Source organism: Quercus lobata, chromosome 6 (assembly GCF_001633185.2).
Source record: "Quercus lobata isolate SW786 chromosome 6, ValleyOak3.0 Primary Assembly, whole genome shotgun sequence".
Lineage (NCBI taxonomy): Eukaryota > Viridiplantae > Streptophyta > Magnoliopsida > Fagales > Fagaceae > Quercus > Quercus lobata.
The window spans coordinates 49,561,461-49,578,922 of record NC_044909.1 but is presented as its reverse complement, the minus strand read 5'-3'; the positions used below and the strand labels follow the sequence as shown (position 1 = coordinate 49,578,922).

General features: G+C 41.0%; 1 protein-coding gene across 1 annotated transcript; it reads left to right on the top strand.

Moving 5' to 3' along the window:
• The first annotated feature begins 13,630 nt into the window (after positions 1 to 13,630).
• Positions 13,631 to 17,189, top strand: LOC115995394. The gene is made up of 5 exons (XM_031119946.1): positions 13,631 to 13,883; positions 13,992 to 14,065; positions 15,304 to 15,421; positions 15,530 to 15,844; positions 16,639 to 17,189. Exons 1-5 carry the CDS (start codon positions 13,767 to 13,769, stop codon positions 16,909 to 16,911), a joined length of 897 nt encoding a protein of 298 aa, XP_030975806.1. The 5' UTR covers positions 13,631 to 13,766; the 3' UTR covers positions 16,912 to 17,189.
• Positions 17,190 to 17,462: the final 273 nt, after the last annotated feature.

Sequence of the window (17,462 nt, the reverse complement as noted above, 5' to 3'; positions counted from 1 at the left end):
CACTAAAGAAAACGTTCGTTGTACCAACTTTAGACCTTTAACGTGCTTGAGAGTGAATCTTTTTAGGAGAGACCACAGTTAACCTAGTTCTTTACACCCACGCTCTACAAATCATATTGTCTGGACCTTTTTACGTGCGAACCCAATACTGTTTAGGTTCGTTACAAAATCGTGTCTTTACAATTGGCGCCGTCTGTGGGGAGAGCTTGTGTTAGCTTGTACAACCTCTGATACAACGTTTCCGATGGAAGGAGTGGAACTACCTCATCCCGCAGCGGGGCTGCATCAGGATGATGTTAACCTGCATCAGGTGGAGTCAAGGGGCTCTCAGCATGGTGGTCCTCGAAGGAGTCCCGAACAAAGGGAAGTTCGGGAGGGGAGTATACATACCACTAATACCACCAGGAGCCATACACGCGGGAAGAGTCACGTTTCCCACGCGAAGCATGGTGGGAATCTACAACGTGAGATTGCGGACTTGAAGAGAGAGTTGCGCCATGCACGACGGGAACGTTCCCCACCTTGCTTTGAACCATCATCCGGGGAGTCAGATGGAACTAGCTACAGGCGGAGGTCGAGGACTCCGCAAAGCGAGACTTTCTCCTATGAAGAGGAACGTCGCCATAGGCGTAAGCGTAGAAGTCCAACTAGCAGGGGCTTGGGAAACGATGCCATGAACAAAGCCCTGAGTCAAATTTCCAAGTCACCCTTTACAAGAAGCATAGATGATGCTACCCATCCTCGGCGGTTCAATCAACCTACGTTCTCTCTGTATGATGGCCATTCGGATCCGATGGAACATGTAAACTATTACAGCCAGAAGATGGCTATTCATTCCAGGGATGATGCTCTGATGTGCAAGATTTTTCCATCGAGTTTGGGTCCAACGGCGATGAGGTGGTTTAATGGCTTAAGGGCCAATTCTGTTGGATCTTTCAAAACACTGACCCAGGCTTTTTGTGCTCGCTTTATTACATGCAGCCGGACTCCTTTGCCTCTGGGATCCTTGTTGACTTTGTCTATGCGAGAGGGCGAGACTCTCAAGAGCTATTCGGATAGGTACTGGGAAATGTTTAACGAAATAGGGGGGAAGAATGACCCTGTGGCTATAACCACTTTCAAAGCCGGTTTCCCAGCTGATCACGACTTGAGGAAATCCTTGACGGGTAAACCTGTCACCAGTGTGCGCTAGCTGATGGATAGAATAGAGAAGTACAAAAGGATAGAGGAAGATCAACTTCAAGGGAAAGGAAAGGCCAAGATGATCCCTCAGGAGAGGAGAGATTTCAGGTCGGATCGTTATAATAATAGCCGACCAAGGAGGGACTTTGTTGGGCAGTCGGGCTCGGCGGACACCCAAGTTATTAATGCAGTATTTCGGGAGCCTGTTCAGCAGGTTTTGGAGAAGATAAAAAACGAGTCATTCTTCAAATGGCCGAACAAGATGGCGGGAGAGCCTAGAAAACGCAACCCGAGTTTGTATTGCCATTACCATCAAGACCATGGGCACACGACAGACAACTGCAAGAATTTATGGGACCACTTGGAGCAGTTGGTCCGGGAAGGGAAATTAAAGCAACTCTTGCATCACTCCAGCGGAAGGGCGAGCCAAGCGGTTCCGAGGTGCGTGGGGATGCTTCATCAAGGCTCCCCCTAGGTACGATTAACGTCATCTTTGCGGCCCCGGGAGGGACTGGATCTTGCCCCTCGAGAGTGTTGTCGGTGTCCCGATCCCTGACCGAGAATCGTTCTCAAGCATTGAAGAGAGCCAAGAGGCGTGTCCCCTTGATTTTGGGTTTTTCAGACGAAGATCTGGTTGGGATCATACAACCCCATGAGGATGCCTTGGTGGTAATATTGAGGATTAGTGGGTACGATGTCCGAAGAGTGATGGTTGATCAGGGAAGCGCAGCGGATGTGATGTATCCAGATTTGTACAAGGGACTATGTTTGAAACCAGGGGACTTGACAAACTATAATTCCCCTCTAGTCAGTTTTGAGGGAAGGTTGGTCATTCCTATGGGGCTAATCAGGCTGCCCGTGCAGTCAGGCACGGAGGTGGTGGAGGTGGATTTTATTGTCGTAGATGTTTTTTCTTCGTATATGGCTATTTTGGGCAGACCTTGGCTTCACACACTTAAAGCGGTTTCATCCACCCTACATCAGAAGGTGAAGTACCCATCCGGAGACCAAGTGCTGAAGATAGTAGGGAGCCAAGCGGCTGCTCCGCAATGCCAAGTAGCGGCTATTCAGCATCGGCCAGAGGCGGAAACTTCGGCTACCGCCGATAATGAGTCATAGCAATTAAAGTCCCCAGCATCAGGTTTAGACGTACCAACCAATGGGGTAGAGTGCGAAGATCTGGAAAAGGTAATTGTTGCTAATGATCCAGAAAAATTCTTCCGGGTTGGGGCCAAGTTGCCTTTGCAAGAGAAAGCGAATTTGCTGGAGTTCCTCCAAGCCAATGTGGACGTTTTTGCATGGGACCCGTACGAAGCCCCAAGAGTAGACCCAAGTTTCATTTGTCACCGACTCAATGTGAACCCTGCCATTGTCCCCAGGAGGCAACCTCCTCGGCGACCATCGAAAGAGCATGCCGAGGCAGTCAAAAGTGAAGTTGCCAAGCTAAAACAGGCTGGGGATATCAAAGAAGTCTTTTATCCCCAATGGCTGGCCAATACGGTGGTAGTGAAGAAGAAAACGGGGAAATGGCGAGTGTGCGTGGATTTCATGGATCTTAATAAGGCATGCCCCAAGGACCCCTTTCCTATGCCGAAGATTGACCAGTTGGTGGATGCGACCGTGGGTCACCCTAGGATGAGTTTCTTGGATGCCTTTCAAGGGTATCACCAAATACCGCTGGCCGCCGACGGTCAAGAAAAGACCGCTTTCGTGACCCCGGTTGGGAACTACCATTACAAGATGATGCCTTTCGGTTTGAAAAATACTGGATTTACCTACCAATGCATGATGACGAAAATGTTTGAGCCACAGCTGGGCAGAAGTATTGAAGTTTATATTGATGACATGGTTGTGAAAAGTAAAGTAGTGACTGAACATGTGGGGGACCTCACTAGCATCTTCAGGATACTGAGAGAACATAAGTTGCACCTGAATGCTTCGAAATGCTCCTTTGGTGTAGGTTCCGGGAAATTCTTGGGGTACATGGTGACACATAGAGGAATTGAGGTGAATCCAGACCAGATTAGGGCCACTAACGATTTGCAAGCACCTCGGAATCCAAAAGAGGTGCAGAAGCTGACTGGGATGACTGCTGCGTTGAACCGGTTCATCTCCAGTTCGGCTGAGAGGTGTCGTCCTTTTTTCCGTATGTTACATAAGTGGCAAGGATTCGAATGGACCGAGGAGTGCGCTGAGGCGTTCCAGCAGTTGAAAGACTATTTGTCCAAACCGCCAATCATGTCTAGCCCTGAAGTGGATGAGGTGTTGTATGCCTATTTGGCGATAGCTCCTCACGCAGTTAGTTTCGTCTTGATGCGAGAAGACAATGGCGTCCAGAGGCCAGTTTATTATGTAAGTAAATCCCTCCATGAAGCCGAGGTGAGATATCTGTCATTAGAGAAGGCCATACTGACGGTGGTCCATGCAACACGTAAACTTCTGCACTATTTTCAAGCTCACACTATGGTTATTTTGACCCAATTGCCTCTTAAATCCATACTTAAAAGTGCTGACTACACCGGCAGAATTGCCAAGTGGGGTACGATTCTGGGTGCTTTTGACATCAAATACATGCCCCGCACCTCTGTAAAGGGTCAAGTTCTCGCCGATCTGGTAGCTGAATTCGCTGAGTGCCCTGAGGAAATTATTAGGAATCAAGATCACATGGGTGAAAAATCGGTTGGTGTGATATCCGCACAAGGAGGGTTTGTATGGAAAGTATACATGGATGGGGCCGCAAACCAACGGGGAGCTGGATTGGGATTGGTTTTGATATCTCCCGAAGAGGTCATCATCGAGAAGTCGCTAAGACTAGGGTTCTCAGCTACTAACAATGAATCAGAGTACGAAACTTTGATAATGGGAATGAGCATGGTCCATAAAATGGGTGGAAAGGCGGTGAAACTGTTCTCGGACTCGAGGCTGGTCGTTGGCTAGGTGACTGGAGAGTTGGAGGCCCGAGACCCAAGGATGCAAGGGTATCTGGACCGGGTTAGGCATATGCGAACTGAGTTCGAATCTTTCGACGTATTACATATTCCACGAGGTGAAAATACCCACGCTGACTCCTTGGCGACCCTTGCCACCTCCTCAGTACGAAATTTCCCTCGGGTGATTATCGTCGAAGACTTGCGTACTCCCACTTCACTAGAGAAGGAGGTTTGCCAAATTCGTCAAGTTAGTTTGTCGCCAAGCTGGATGGACCCTATATTAAAATTTCTCGAAAGTGACATATTGCCCGAGGATAAGGTGGAAGCTGAGAAAATACGAAGGAGAGCACCTCAGTACTGGTTATCCGAGGATAAAAAGCTGTACAGACAGTCCTTCTCTGGGCCATACTTGCTCTGCGTGCCTCCTGAGACAGCAGAATCAATCCTGGAAGAGTTGCATGAAGGCATTTGTGGAAGCCATACAGGAGGAAGGTCTCTATCATGCCGAGCACTAACGCAAGGTTATTGGTGGCCGAATATGCAGAGAGAAGCGCAGAAGTACGTTAAGAAATGCGATCAGTGTCAAAGATATGCTCTGAATATCCACCAACCAGGAGGAGTTCTTAACCCTCTCTCAAGCCCTTGGCCTTTTGCGCAATGGGGGCTGAACATTGTCGGCCCTTTTCCTAAAGCCATAAGAAACAAGAAGTACCTGCTGGTCGGCACAGACTACTTTACTAAATGGGTTGAAGCTGAACCCTTGGCGAACATCAGGGACGTAGATGTGAAGAAGTTTGTCTGGAAGAACATTGTTACGCGATTTGGAATCCCACGAGCTCTTGTTTCGGACAACGGGCTCCAATTCGATAGCAATGCCTTTAGGGAATATTGTTCAGAACTGGGAATAAGAAACAGATATTCCACTCCAGCTTATCCGCAAGGCAATGGGCAGGCTGAAGCTGTTAACAAAGTCATCGTCAATGGGCTTAAGAAGAGACTGGACGACGCGAAAGGAAAATGGGTGGAAGAACTGCCACATGTGCTTTGGACGTATCGGACAACACCCCGACGTTCGACGGGGGAAACTCCCTTCTCCATGACCTATGGGGCCGAGGCCGTCATTCCCCTGGAAATTGGATTCCCAACGTTAAAGACCAGTGCATTCTCTTCGAGTAATAATGATGCGATGTTGGGAAAAAGTTTAGACCTGATTGAAGAACGAAGGGAGAGCGCGATGGTTCGACTAGCTTACTACCAGCACAAACTCAAGCAGGGCTACGATAGCAATGTGAGGATGAGGCCGTTAGCCATAGGAGATCTGGTGCTGAGAAAAGTCCTGAGGGTCACTAAGAATCCAAATTGGGGAAAACTGGGACCCAATTGGGAGGGACCATATCGGATTACTTCTGTAGCAGGAATAGGGGCTTACTATCTAGAGGACCTAGATGAAAAACCTGTACTCCATCCTTGGAATGTAAATAATCTCAAAATGTATTATTATTAGTAAAGAAGTTTCAATTCAAATATTCTCTTTTAACTTACGTCAATTATGCATCCTGTAAATCTTGCATCCTATCATTCATACTGAATTGTTAAACAGAAACTAAGTTATGCCAGTCCTCGGATCGCAAACCTAGTGGAAATTAACATCCTATCATTCATACTGTATTGTTAAACAGAAATTAAGTTATGCTAGGTCCTCGGATCGCAAATCTAGTGGAAATTAACATCCTATCATACTGAATTGTTAAACAGAAACTAAGTTATGACAGGTCCTCGGATCGTAAACTTAGTGGAAATTAACATCCTATCATACTGAATTGTTAAATAGAAACTAAGTTATGCCAGGTCCTCGGATCGCAAATTTAGTGGAAATTAACATCCTATCATTCATACTGAATTGTTAAACAGAAACTAAGTTATGCCAGGTCCTCGGATCGCAAACTTAGTGGAAATTAACATCCTATCATTCATACTGAATTGTTAAACAGAAACTAAGTTATGTCAGGTCCTCGGATCGCAAACTTAGTGGAAATTAACATCCTATCATTCATACTGTATTGTTAAACAGAAACTATGTTATGTCAGGTCCTTGGATCGCAAACTTAGTGGAAATTAACATCCTGTGATTTATATTAAAACGTGGAACAAAGGCTAAGTTATGCCAGATCCTCGGACCGCAAACTCGGTAGAAATTGACCTTCTAAGTTGTGTATTGAATTATTAAAATGATAATAGAGTTGTGATGAGTTTTCTAAATCATAAACTTGACGAAAACAAATGCCCTATGAACATTCATTAAGGAATCAGAAAGAGAGATCTTCAGACGCAAGATTGGCGTACAATGAAAAAGGTGGTTGAGATGAACCCATACAAAATTACGACGACAAAGTAAATGAGTGTAAAGATAACATGGAGCCGTCAGAACGATAAGAAAGTGAGCGAAAAAGTCCTCTATTAAGTGTCTATTTAGAGTTACAAAACAGTTTCTACTTTTTTACTTTCAGTTGGATCTGCAGGGTCTGGCTGGTGGGTAGGTTTGCCTTCGAGGTTGCGATTCAATCTTTGGCTTTGGTAATGCCCCCAGTCGGTAGAACTGTGGAGTCTAATTCCTGTTGAAAACCCTGTGAGGCCGTCTCTGCCCCCAAAGCAGTGGGGGATTTGTTTGGGGAAGCTCATGGAGGGGCTAGTCCCGCTTCAATCGATCCCGGTTGGAAGCGAAGAGGGGAATTGCGAGGCAAAACCTCCTCGTTAAGGTTAATAACTTGAGAAGGAGTATCAGCCTGACAGGGTTGAGGAGCTGAGGGGCGTATCGCTTCGGGGTAATATACGTTCTCTGGCCTACGTAGCTCAGATGAGGCTTCAACCCCAGCACGGTTAAGAGCCTCGCTCCAAGTTCTCGCGCAGTAGATGCGGCACACCTCCGAAACCTCGGCTCTTAAAGCTTTCTCAGTTTCAGCTATCCCAATTTCGTAGCCCCTCTGCTCGGCTTCATTCATTACCTGTTCGGAGTTGATTCTCGCTTTCTCGGCTTGTTCTTTGAGCTTTTCAGCTTGCTCCCTTAGCTTCTGAGTTTCCTTAGATGCTTCCTAAGAACAAGAACTTGCTCCTGAGTCTTCTTCAGCTCGGCATTCGCCTCGCGCAGAAGCTTTGCTTATTCCTCGGCCTGCTTCTGGTAGCCTTCTGATGTCGATTCAGCACTCTTGCGAGCTTCTTATTCGACCTGTAGTTTTTTCCTTGCGTCGACTAAATCCTATTCAGATTTGGACAAGGTCTGTACAGCCATTACCCTTCTTTTCCTTTCACCATCTAGCTGATTGGAGCAAGCATTGAGCATTTCATCTAGCTTGAAAGTATTTTGGATGATCTGTAAAAAATGGGGGGGGAGTTAGCATTATAGTCAATGAAAGGTGCGCATTAGTGAGTAACAGTCATAAAATGAAACAGTGTAAAAGACAGCTTCTCACCATGCCCAAGTATCGTTTGTTGTCAAGGATGATTTGATTCTTCCTCATATTCTTTATCTCAGCCATATCTTTTGGGAGCAGTAAGGTCTCCTCTATGGCCGAGGCAACATGACACCCAATGCCGTCGTTAAAGTCTCTTATAGAGGCATCGTCTCGCAGGGGCTCCCCACCGAGCATAGGAGCTGGCAGCCACGCTTGTGACTCAGGATGTGGGGAATCAGATTTCTCTTGGCCCCGTGTAGCGGGGTGCTTAGTTTTCTGCTGCTTTGTAACTCGTTGGACATCCTCCTCTCGAGTGGGATGAGACTTGCTCGCATCTGCCACCTCCTTGCCCCTCTGTTCCCTGCGTTTTTTCTGCTCAGCAGCACTGGGCGGCGCTGGTTGTGGAGATGATCGAGGAGGGTGGCGAGGAGCTAGAGGAGGAGACCTGGCTGGAAGAAATGGAGCCTAGGATGGTATTGTTTTGGCGGGTGCAGACTTCCCCGGTTGACCTTCCATCAGCTCCATCAAGCTTTTCTGGGGTTTCCTTTGTATCCCCATCTCGTCAGGATTTTCCTCGGGGCTTGTGGGCTGATCAAAAATCCCGAAATCATCCGAGGATTCAGATACTGTTACAACAGTTTCCTCATCTTTTCCCTTTTTCCTTCCCCTATTGGTTCCCTTTTTCTTGAGGGAAGGTAAGGGTGAAGAAGGTCCCGCCGAGACGCTGGCCACGAAAAGAGGCTCTGTGCAAGGTGTGTATTTGGGAAGTGGAATACCCTCTGGAACGATAAACCCTTCGTAGGCAACACTGATACGGCGAAGCCGAGGATCTCGTGCTTTAATCACGCACTTCGGCGCCTGAAAGCCAAAAGAAAGAGGGGTATAGCCAAGAATTAAATGTGCTGCCCGGAGCTGACCATCAGCCTCATTCACGTATATTTCAGCTTTCAATAACCTGTCTAGGCTCGCTTTATTGACTAATCTGAGATTGGGCTTCGTGTAGCGTCTATCTGCAAAACCGTTGATTCTAAAGTTAAAGTTGTAAGACACGAAAATAATAAAGGTAAGTAAAATGTGTTAGCGAGCTAAATAGTATAGGTCTATAACTTCGCACCCACCTGGTGTTCCTTCTACTGTCGGGCAAGGTAGACCATCATGCCATTCCCCATAAAAAATAAGGAAATCCTCTTTTAGGTTCTTATTTGAAGTGGGAAGGCACTGAATTAGCCTTACTTCAGGATATCTCGACTTGAGATAATAGCCCTGGTCAGCTAGGCGGTGAAGGTTGTACACCCAATTCACGTCATGATGGGTTAGCTTTAGATCCATTCTCTGATTCAGAGCGTCTACGCTTCCCAGAACCCTAAACATATTGGGAGCACATTGGGTGGGGGATAGCCTAAAGAAGTTGAGGTAACCCCTAGTGATACTACCCATGGGGATAGTCATCCCGCCCTCAATAAAGGCGATCATGGGGATAACTACTTTCCCAGTTTGCTTGGCATCAACCCACTCCCCTTAGGCCGCATACCTCATCTCTACCGTTGGGGGGATCTTATACTTAGAGCGGAAGTTTCTAATACCCTCATCGGATTCAACGAGACATCGAAAGGGATTCTTCTGTTTCCCAATTTTTCTAAAAAACTTAGTAGAAAAGACTTTTTGGCTTTAAAACAAAAGTGGTAAAAACTTCAAGAGGACTTACAGGTTCAAAGGAAGGACCTCGGACAACGTACGATTATTTGTAGTCGCCAGGAAAATAGCGAAGACTGGAAGAAGGCAGATTCAGTGTATAAGCTCTGGAACCACGTAATCATCAAAGGTAAGGTGCAGGTTTAATTAGGGAGCGCCTTTATAGTCATGTGAGGATTGTGAGCGGTGAAATTCCCGCTTACAGAATAAGGGAAGCCCCCTGCCGTCTGATTTAGATCTCACCGTCGAACGTGGGAGATAAGGGAGTTGTCAGAATTTAATGCTGCCAAAATCGGGATGCTGAAGCGTCAGGGGCATGCCCCAAAATGCGCGCAGGTGCAGGCTTATGACGTCAAAATCCACCTTCTCTCCCTAGGAGTCGAAAAGTAGGATTTTGAGGGGCTATTGTGGGGACCGTTCGATCAATAGGCCCATAGGGTTCAGAATTGATTTAGGATTGTTGGGCCCGTGGCCCATCCGAGGATGTGTATCCGTCCGAGGACGATCGGGACGTGGTCTTATTGCGACCAGATCTCAGAATTAGGTCACCGTAAAGGATAGAGTAACCGACTAAGGATGAAAGAGATAAGGCAAACAAATATCTGTAACTACAGCTGCCTCCGCATTAATGACCTCTCAACCAACTCTCTGGCCGCATTAATGTGGAGGTGATACCTGAACAGTAAGGAAGCAGCCTTACAGCTGCCCATAGGAAGTTCCAGGAGGTGCCAGATGGGACAGAAAGAAATCCTCCGGACCCAACCTACACGTGTGCGGTAAGGATGGAGCGCAAAGGAGAGTATATAAACTAAAAGAAGAGTATGAAGAAAAGGATCGGAACAGAAAAAGAAAGGAGAAAAAGAAGAAAGTAAGAGTAGAGAAAAAGAATTGCACTAGTCACTAAAGAAAACGTTCGTTATACCAACTTTAGACCTTTAACGTGCTTGAGAGTGAATCTTTTTAGGAGAGACCACAGTTAACCTAGTTCTTTACACCCACGCTCTACAAATCATATTGTCTGGGCCTTTTTACGTGCGAACCCAATACTGTTTAGGTTCGTTACAAAATCGTGTCCTTACAGTAACCATAGTAACACCCTAATTTAAAAGCAACATCAACAGTTACCCTAATTTAAAAGCAACATCAACAATATTCAACTTCTTCGTAATTTTTTTTTTATACAAGATAGAAATTCGACTTTAGTCTAATCTAAGTGTATATATGTATGTAAAGTTCCCTCCCGAAGACTTAAACCCCGGTCTTTGCCTCCTATACCCCACAAGCACTTATACTTATGGAGTGACCATCGCATCAAGAGTATGCGGTGATCATAATGGGTGCATGGGTCATAATGGTTCAGCTATAAGCATGCATTTATCAAACAATAAAAGCAAGTCTATGTTAACATTAATTTGATAAGGATTTGTAAACCCTCTTGAGTAGAGGTATACATATTACATAGTATAAACCCTCTTGATTAGAGGTATACATATTACATAGTATAAACCCTCTTGATTCTAATCCTCTCATTTCTAAAAACTTCTAGTCACGTTGCATGGAGTTGATAGATCGATTGAGCCGAGTGAATGTTGCCAAGGATGAATCTAGGAAGAGACAAACGAAATCTCTGTTTAAGTCTTTAAGATGTGTATGTATATCAATTTTCAATTGGAATGTTATGGAACTTAACTATTATTAGAGTGTTAGGTTTGAGTTTCGGTTGCTGGAGCTTTCAAATGCAAGGTGATGCATTTGTGGTGAATTCAATAGTTGCTGGAGAGGAAATTTGAATCCTAATGTTTATGTTGAAAATACTAAAAAGTGTTAACTAGTTAAATTATAATACTCTTGACATGCATAAATTAAAGTTTCTGTTATTTAATTTTAACCATTTTCTAAAACTTGATTTAAATTGGGTGTGAGCTCTTCTGGAGACCATATAAAATTTAAATTATCAACATATATACTATAATAATAGCAAATTCCAATTTTGGATAATTAGACTTCCCCTTTTACGGATACAGTTCAATTTCCCCCACTATTTGTAATTTGTAAAGGTAAGGAGTAATTTGCTAAATTCCAATACATCACGAACGACTTTGACCTCCGCTTAAATTTCCCAAACTTGAATAAAGAAAAATTTGGTTCTAATTTTTTTTTTTTTAATTTTTATAATTCAATAATTACAATATGGGATAGACAATTTTCTTAATAAACGAGAGAATGCATATTGTCATGAATTATAAGACTCTTGAACCATGACTAATTCCAAATTTCTAGTTAGCTAGTTCAAAACCAAGCTTTTAATTTGGAGTTTGTGAAAACAAATTTTTCTATATGTATATGGTCCTAAAAAGATGTTCATCAAATTTTTTTTTTTTTTTTTTAAATGTTCCTCATGCAGGTCAATCTCAAAAGCACAATCCACCAGCTGCTTGCTTCTTCTTTTTTCCCCTTTCCTTTTCTTATTTTCTTTTTTTTATACTTTCCTTTTCAATGTATGTTTCCCAACAAGAGACCAGTGAAATGGGTCTTCACTTCACTCCACCGCATCACTCAACCAAAGGAATTACAAATATTGCTAATTCAAATTTCAAACTCCCTTTTCACCGTAGCTGCCAGCTACAATGGAAACTTGCAAATTGACAACAATTTTAGTTGGGAGATGCAAACACCACACCTTTGAAACACAGAACACTGTCATATTCAACTCAGGTTCACACGTCCCATTGTATATGATTCTAACCTAATTATGTGGATTTTACCTGTTACAACATTATATGATTAGCAACATCCCAACCAAAAAAATCTTCAGGATAAGTTTCCTTAGATGGTATACAAAGTTAACAACTGATCAAATTTGTAATAAGGAGTAAGGACATCTAACCTTCCGATGAATATTAAATTGTCTCAATTTGTTTTATAAAAGATTTCATGTTTATACATATTTTTGAATAACTCCATCCAATTTTCTGGAATGACTAGCTCCTGTATCTAGACATGATTCTTTTGATCAATTTGTTTGATATAAGTAAAAAGGAAGGAAAATTGCTTTATCAATAAGTTAATAATGAATGAACTAAAAGGCAAGCATGAAATATAATAGGAGCAGCAATGCATAAACTCCTCCAAGTAATCTTGTTGCTTTCAATTAAAATATGTAACTGAAAACAAAGTTTGCGACTTTTGATCGATTGCTTTTCAAATGTGGAACTAATCAAACTGCATCTCTCGAGAAATCGAGCATCAATCGAGGAACAGTCGAATTATGGCTTTCGATCAATTGAGCATCAATCAAGTAACTTGATCTTGAATACTTGAGCAAATTTTAGTAAGATCTTTTTATATTACATTGTCGCCAACCTAAAACCTAAATAGAACTCTAGTTCTAATACAAATTGTTGTGCAGTTACAAGGGTACGAAATGGATCATTTCATTAAAATACCAATCTGTGATCATTTCAAAGACTATATCATATATTTTGAATGGAATAATTGAAAGATAGATTAGTAGATTTGATGTAACTAACCTCCTAACTTGAAAGGGAGAATAGGAGGTGTTTGATACATATACTTAAAAATTGAAAACATATGTTTGAAAACATGTGTGGAAATACGTGTGGATAAAAAAGTGTATGGAAATACGTGTAATGTTATTTAAAAACTGAAAACATGTGTTTGAGTGGGTGCACTAAACGGGGCATATACTTTTCGGATTACTTTTGTGCTTACTTCTCATTAATGCATTCAAGGTATATAAATAGACTAAGATAAGATAACCTCGTCAATGAATCCTAAAACATAAGAACTAATCTTATCCTAATCTATTACTACCTTATTTAGATAAAGATCTATTACTAAGCCTAAATTTAAATACTTCTAATCCGAATAACAATTAATCAAGCACATTATCTCGGTCATAACACCATTTTTGTAACCATACTATTTGCTCTTTATGCATTGAGAGAGAGAGAGAGAGAGAGAGAGCCTCTATATTTTCTTATATAAAAACAATCTCACATTACTAAAAATTGATAATAAAAAACAATATATTATCAAAATTGTAAAATATTTTAAACTTTAAACTTTAAACTTTAAATTGCTTTTTTTAAGATTTAATTGGATTATGTTTAATGAATCCTATCCACCCTAATGTTTTAGATTTGTATAAAACTTGGTATTCAATTACTTATAAAGGGGGAAAAAATTTGAGCATCAGGAATTAAAGCCTAATCTAAAAATGATTTTTTTTTATTAATTATTATTAACATTTTATTATATAATTTTTTTTTAAAAGAAGGTAACACATGTCAACGTTCACATATGTAAGAGATAGCGAGTCTGAAGTCTGAACTCCCCAAATGTCTCAATCTCTTAAAAAATAGAAAAAATAATAATAAGTCTGGTGGACGACATTTTTACACCAACCAAGATTTTTTTATCGATCTGAAAATTTCAAATTTTTTTTAAATATCTCAAACGCACAAAGAGAAACTGAGAAACTCTCTGAGAAATGGAGAGAAACACACCAGTGAGAAAGCCTCACACATCCACCGCCGATCTGCTAACCTGGTCGGAAGTCCCTCCGGCTGAATCTCCGGCCACCGTTTCCGGCGCTCGCTCTCACCAGGTACCAACTTTCTCTCTCTATCTCTCTCTCAGGTGAAAAATGTACTGTTGGGTTTGTTTACATTTACTCATTGTGTGTGTGTGTCTCTGTGTTTGCATTGATTCTCAGCCGTCCGATAAGATCAGCAAAGTCCTCCATGGAGGTCAGCTCACTGACGAAGAAGCTCAGAGCCTATTGAAAAAGTAAAAAAGACTTATCATTTCTATTACTTTTCACTCCAAAATTGTCTCTTTTCTACTTTCAAATCATCATTTCCTTTCATGCATTATCTTTATCTCAATTTGCAATCAGATCTAACCCATCTAAATTTTTTGGTCAAAGTTTGTTTTTTTTTGTTAATTCCTGATCTGTGCTATAAATGGGTTCAATTGTTTATAATTTGTAATCTAAGCAATGAGCTAATAAGGCAATTATAAAAGTTAACTGTTATTTTGCCATATTTTAGTAATGGTCTTAAGGTGTTGAAGCCAATGATGGGGTTTCTACTTTTAGAGCTATTGCTTATTCAAGATCACTAGCAAATAAAAAATGGTTTTAAGAATTAATTGTTAAGAAGAGAGTGGCAAACTTAAATTTTTTGATTTGATGGTTCATGTAGATTGTAGAGGCTAAACTAAAGCCCCCCAAAAAGCTTACTTTTAGAGTTTATTTGGGTAGTATCAGTCCTTTCAACTCATGTTAACTCTAAATGCAACACCTTGGTTGAGCTTTGGCTCAAATGGGTGCATATGTAACTCACCATTCAAAAAAAAAGGGGGTAAAGAAATCGAGTGCTAGCTCCCTCCTAAATGAAGTTTTGTTCAGAAAAAGAAAAGAGCTGAACTTGAACCTACTTGGAAACTTACTCTTTTTTGCCCTTGTTAGGGTTTATGGGTGGGGTTCAAATTATGTGTGGCGTAACTTTTAATGGATGGGTTTTTTTTCAAATCAACTGTTGGATTATGTTGCCTCTTTAACTCTGTGCTTGCAAGATATCAAGATGATCAGTTGTTAATAACTATTTAATCCCTAAAATGTTTTAGTTTCAAGTTTTTTTTTTTTTTTATAAATTAACTTATACAGAAAATGTGAGCTAATTGATCAAACAGTAACATCCAATTAACACAAAATTTGACATGCGTGTTAAGAAAAATGAAAATGAGCAATCCAACAGTGAGATTTGAAAATATTAATTCAATGAAAATTTACTACATGGTTTAACATTAATAAAAGGTTGCATCAAGTGTAACTTGATCTGGTATCCATATATATATATATATATATATATAGAAAATATGAAGAATAAATCTTGCTGCTATAAAGTTTGAAGCTTATGATAACGTCATTTAGGATTCTCATCACCAGTTCTTCTGGAATCATGATGACATATAATGCCTGTTTATCTAAGGCTAGTTACAACTGTTTCTTGTGCTACTTCTAGGAAGCCATGTTCAGGATATAAATTAAAAGAAATTACTGGTAGTGGTATATTTGCGGCCAACAGTGAGGATGGTACATCCGAATCTGATTCAGCCAAAACAGGACTCCGTGTTTATCAGGTATGTAGTTGATCTCTTTGAATTCAAGATGTAATATGAACATATAAAACGTCAAAAGTCTATCATGTTGGCAATTCTCCTTCTAACTTATTATGGTTGAACTTTCAGCAAGCTGTGAATGGAATTAGCCAAATTTCATTCAGCACGGAAGAGAGTGTTTCACCCAAGAAGCCTACCTCTCTCCCTGAGGTAGCAAAGCAGCGTGAATTAAGTGGGACATTTCAAAGTGAGTCAGACTTAAAGAATAAGAAGCAAATATCAAATGCCAAGAATAAGGAGCTCAGTGGACACGACATCTTTGGACCTCCTCCTGAAATTGTACCTCGGTCAGTGGCTGCTTCACGCACCTCAGAATCAAAAGAAAGTAGAGACATGGGGGAACCTGCACCTCGAAATTTACGCACGTCTGTCAAAGTTTCAAATGTGAGTACTTCATGGGCATGGAAGTGAATCTTTTTATTTTCAAATTACATCCTGCCAAGTATTATAATTTCGATGAGAAGTTCAAATCTGTCACTCTGCTATCACCTTCTTCTAATACACCACGCCGAGTGAATGGGTATGGAGTGTCAAATTTTATGCATATACTTAAATTACAAATGTTCTATGGGCTCAATAGTTCAATTCCCAAGTTCCTGAATTATCAGAAGAGGATCCAATGACAATAATTTTTCAATTGCAATCTTATGGTAATTACAATTCATCCTTTTGATTATTACATTATTTCAAGGAGTGCAATACATGTAATAAAGCAGTTCAAGCTTCAAAGTCATAATTTAACTCTTTTCATACTGCACGCATAGCTTACCAATGAAAAAAAAAATGCATACATAGCTTGATATTCTAAATTGTATTATTTCTTCACTTGAATGTCTATTTTAGGTCTCTCAATCTAATTGTTGCTAAATTGCATCATGTAATCAGTATTTTTCTACGACTAGTTTTTGCTAGAGGCTTGACTATGTCCAATACCCCTTTCAATCAGTTTTGGTTTTCTTCTAACAATTAAAATGCTGTGTAACCTTAACACATTTAAGCACAATGTGTGAAGGAAGATGTAGTATTCCAAATTCTGTGGTTCTGCTACTACAATTCTCCCTTTTTATGGTCTAATGGCTTGAAATTCATAATTATCCAAAATGGATGTTTTGTGAATTTTCATATATTTTGTTTTCAGCCATATAACCTCATGTTTTATTTTTGTTCATTTTATGTAGCCTGCTGGAGGTCAAAGTAATATTATGTTTAGTGAAGAACCGACTGTCAAGACAGCAAAAAAAATACATAACCAGAAATTTGCCGAGCTGACAGGCAATGATATTTTTAAGGGAGATGTTCCTCCTGGATCTGCTGAAAAGCCACTGAGCACAGCTAAGCTGAGAGAAATTAGTGGCAGTAACATCTTTGCTGATGGGAAGGCAGAGTCGAGAGACTATCTCGGAGGTGTCCGCAAGCCCCCTGGTGGTGAGAGTAGCATTGCTTTGGTTTAAATAATGAGTATATGCTGGTTTCTTCATATCCCTTTATGATGAACTCTTGTATTGACTGATAGACCTTTCATGCTTGATGAGGATTAAGAATGTGGGTTTTGGAGTGAATGAGTACTGTTATATCTTTACATTATTAGGGTTTAACATCCATATGAATATGGGATGGCTGGTTAGTTGGGTTATTTGTGTTTCAAGTTTCAACTATGTATTTACCTATGAACTAGGTAATATTTTAGGGAACCTTACATTTTCTGTAATTTGATCCTAATATTAACATATGTATGTGAGTGTGAGGACAGACGGATGTGTATTAGATTTTAAATAAATAAAAATAAATTATGTTAAATTATAAGATTGTTATAGCATTCCCATTGGGTCTTGCAAATGCCATATGTTGGTTCAATTTAGCATCAGAGCCTCAAACCCCCCCACCCCCCAATTACCCGGTCTTGCAAAGTCTTGCGATTGCAAAAAAATTGCAATTGCAATTGTCCGGGCACTGTAGCAAGCTTGTATAAGTTTTATTATATTTTATTCTCTCTTTTCTCTTT

What these genes read in the sequence shown, in the direction of transcription:
- LOC115995394 (XM_031119946.1), top strand. Translation starts at nt 13,767, where the DNA reads ATGGAGAGAAACACACCAGTGAGAAAGCCTCACACATCCACCGCCGAT. An exon ending in GCTCAGAGCCTATTGAAAAA is followed by an intron (nt 14,066 to 15,303) that starts GTAAAAAAGACT and finishes TGCTACTTCTAG; the next exon opens with GAAGCCATGTTCAGGATATA. An exon ending in CAGGACTCCGTGTTTATCAG is followed by an intron (nt 15,422 to 15,529) that starts GTATGTAGTTGA and finishes TTGAACTTTCAG; the next exon opens with CAAGCTGTGAATGGAATTAG.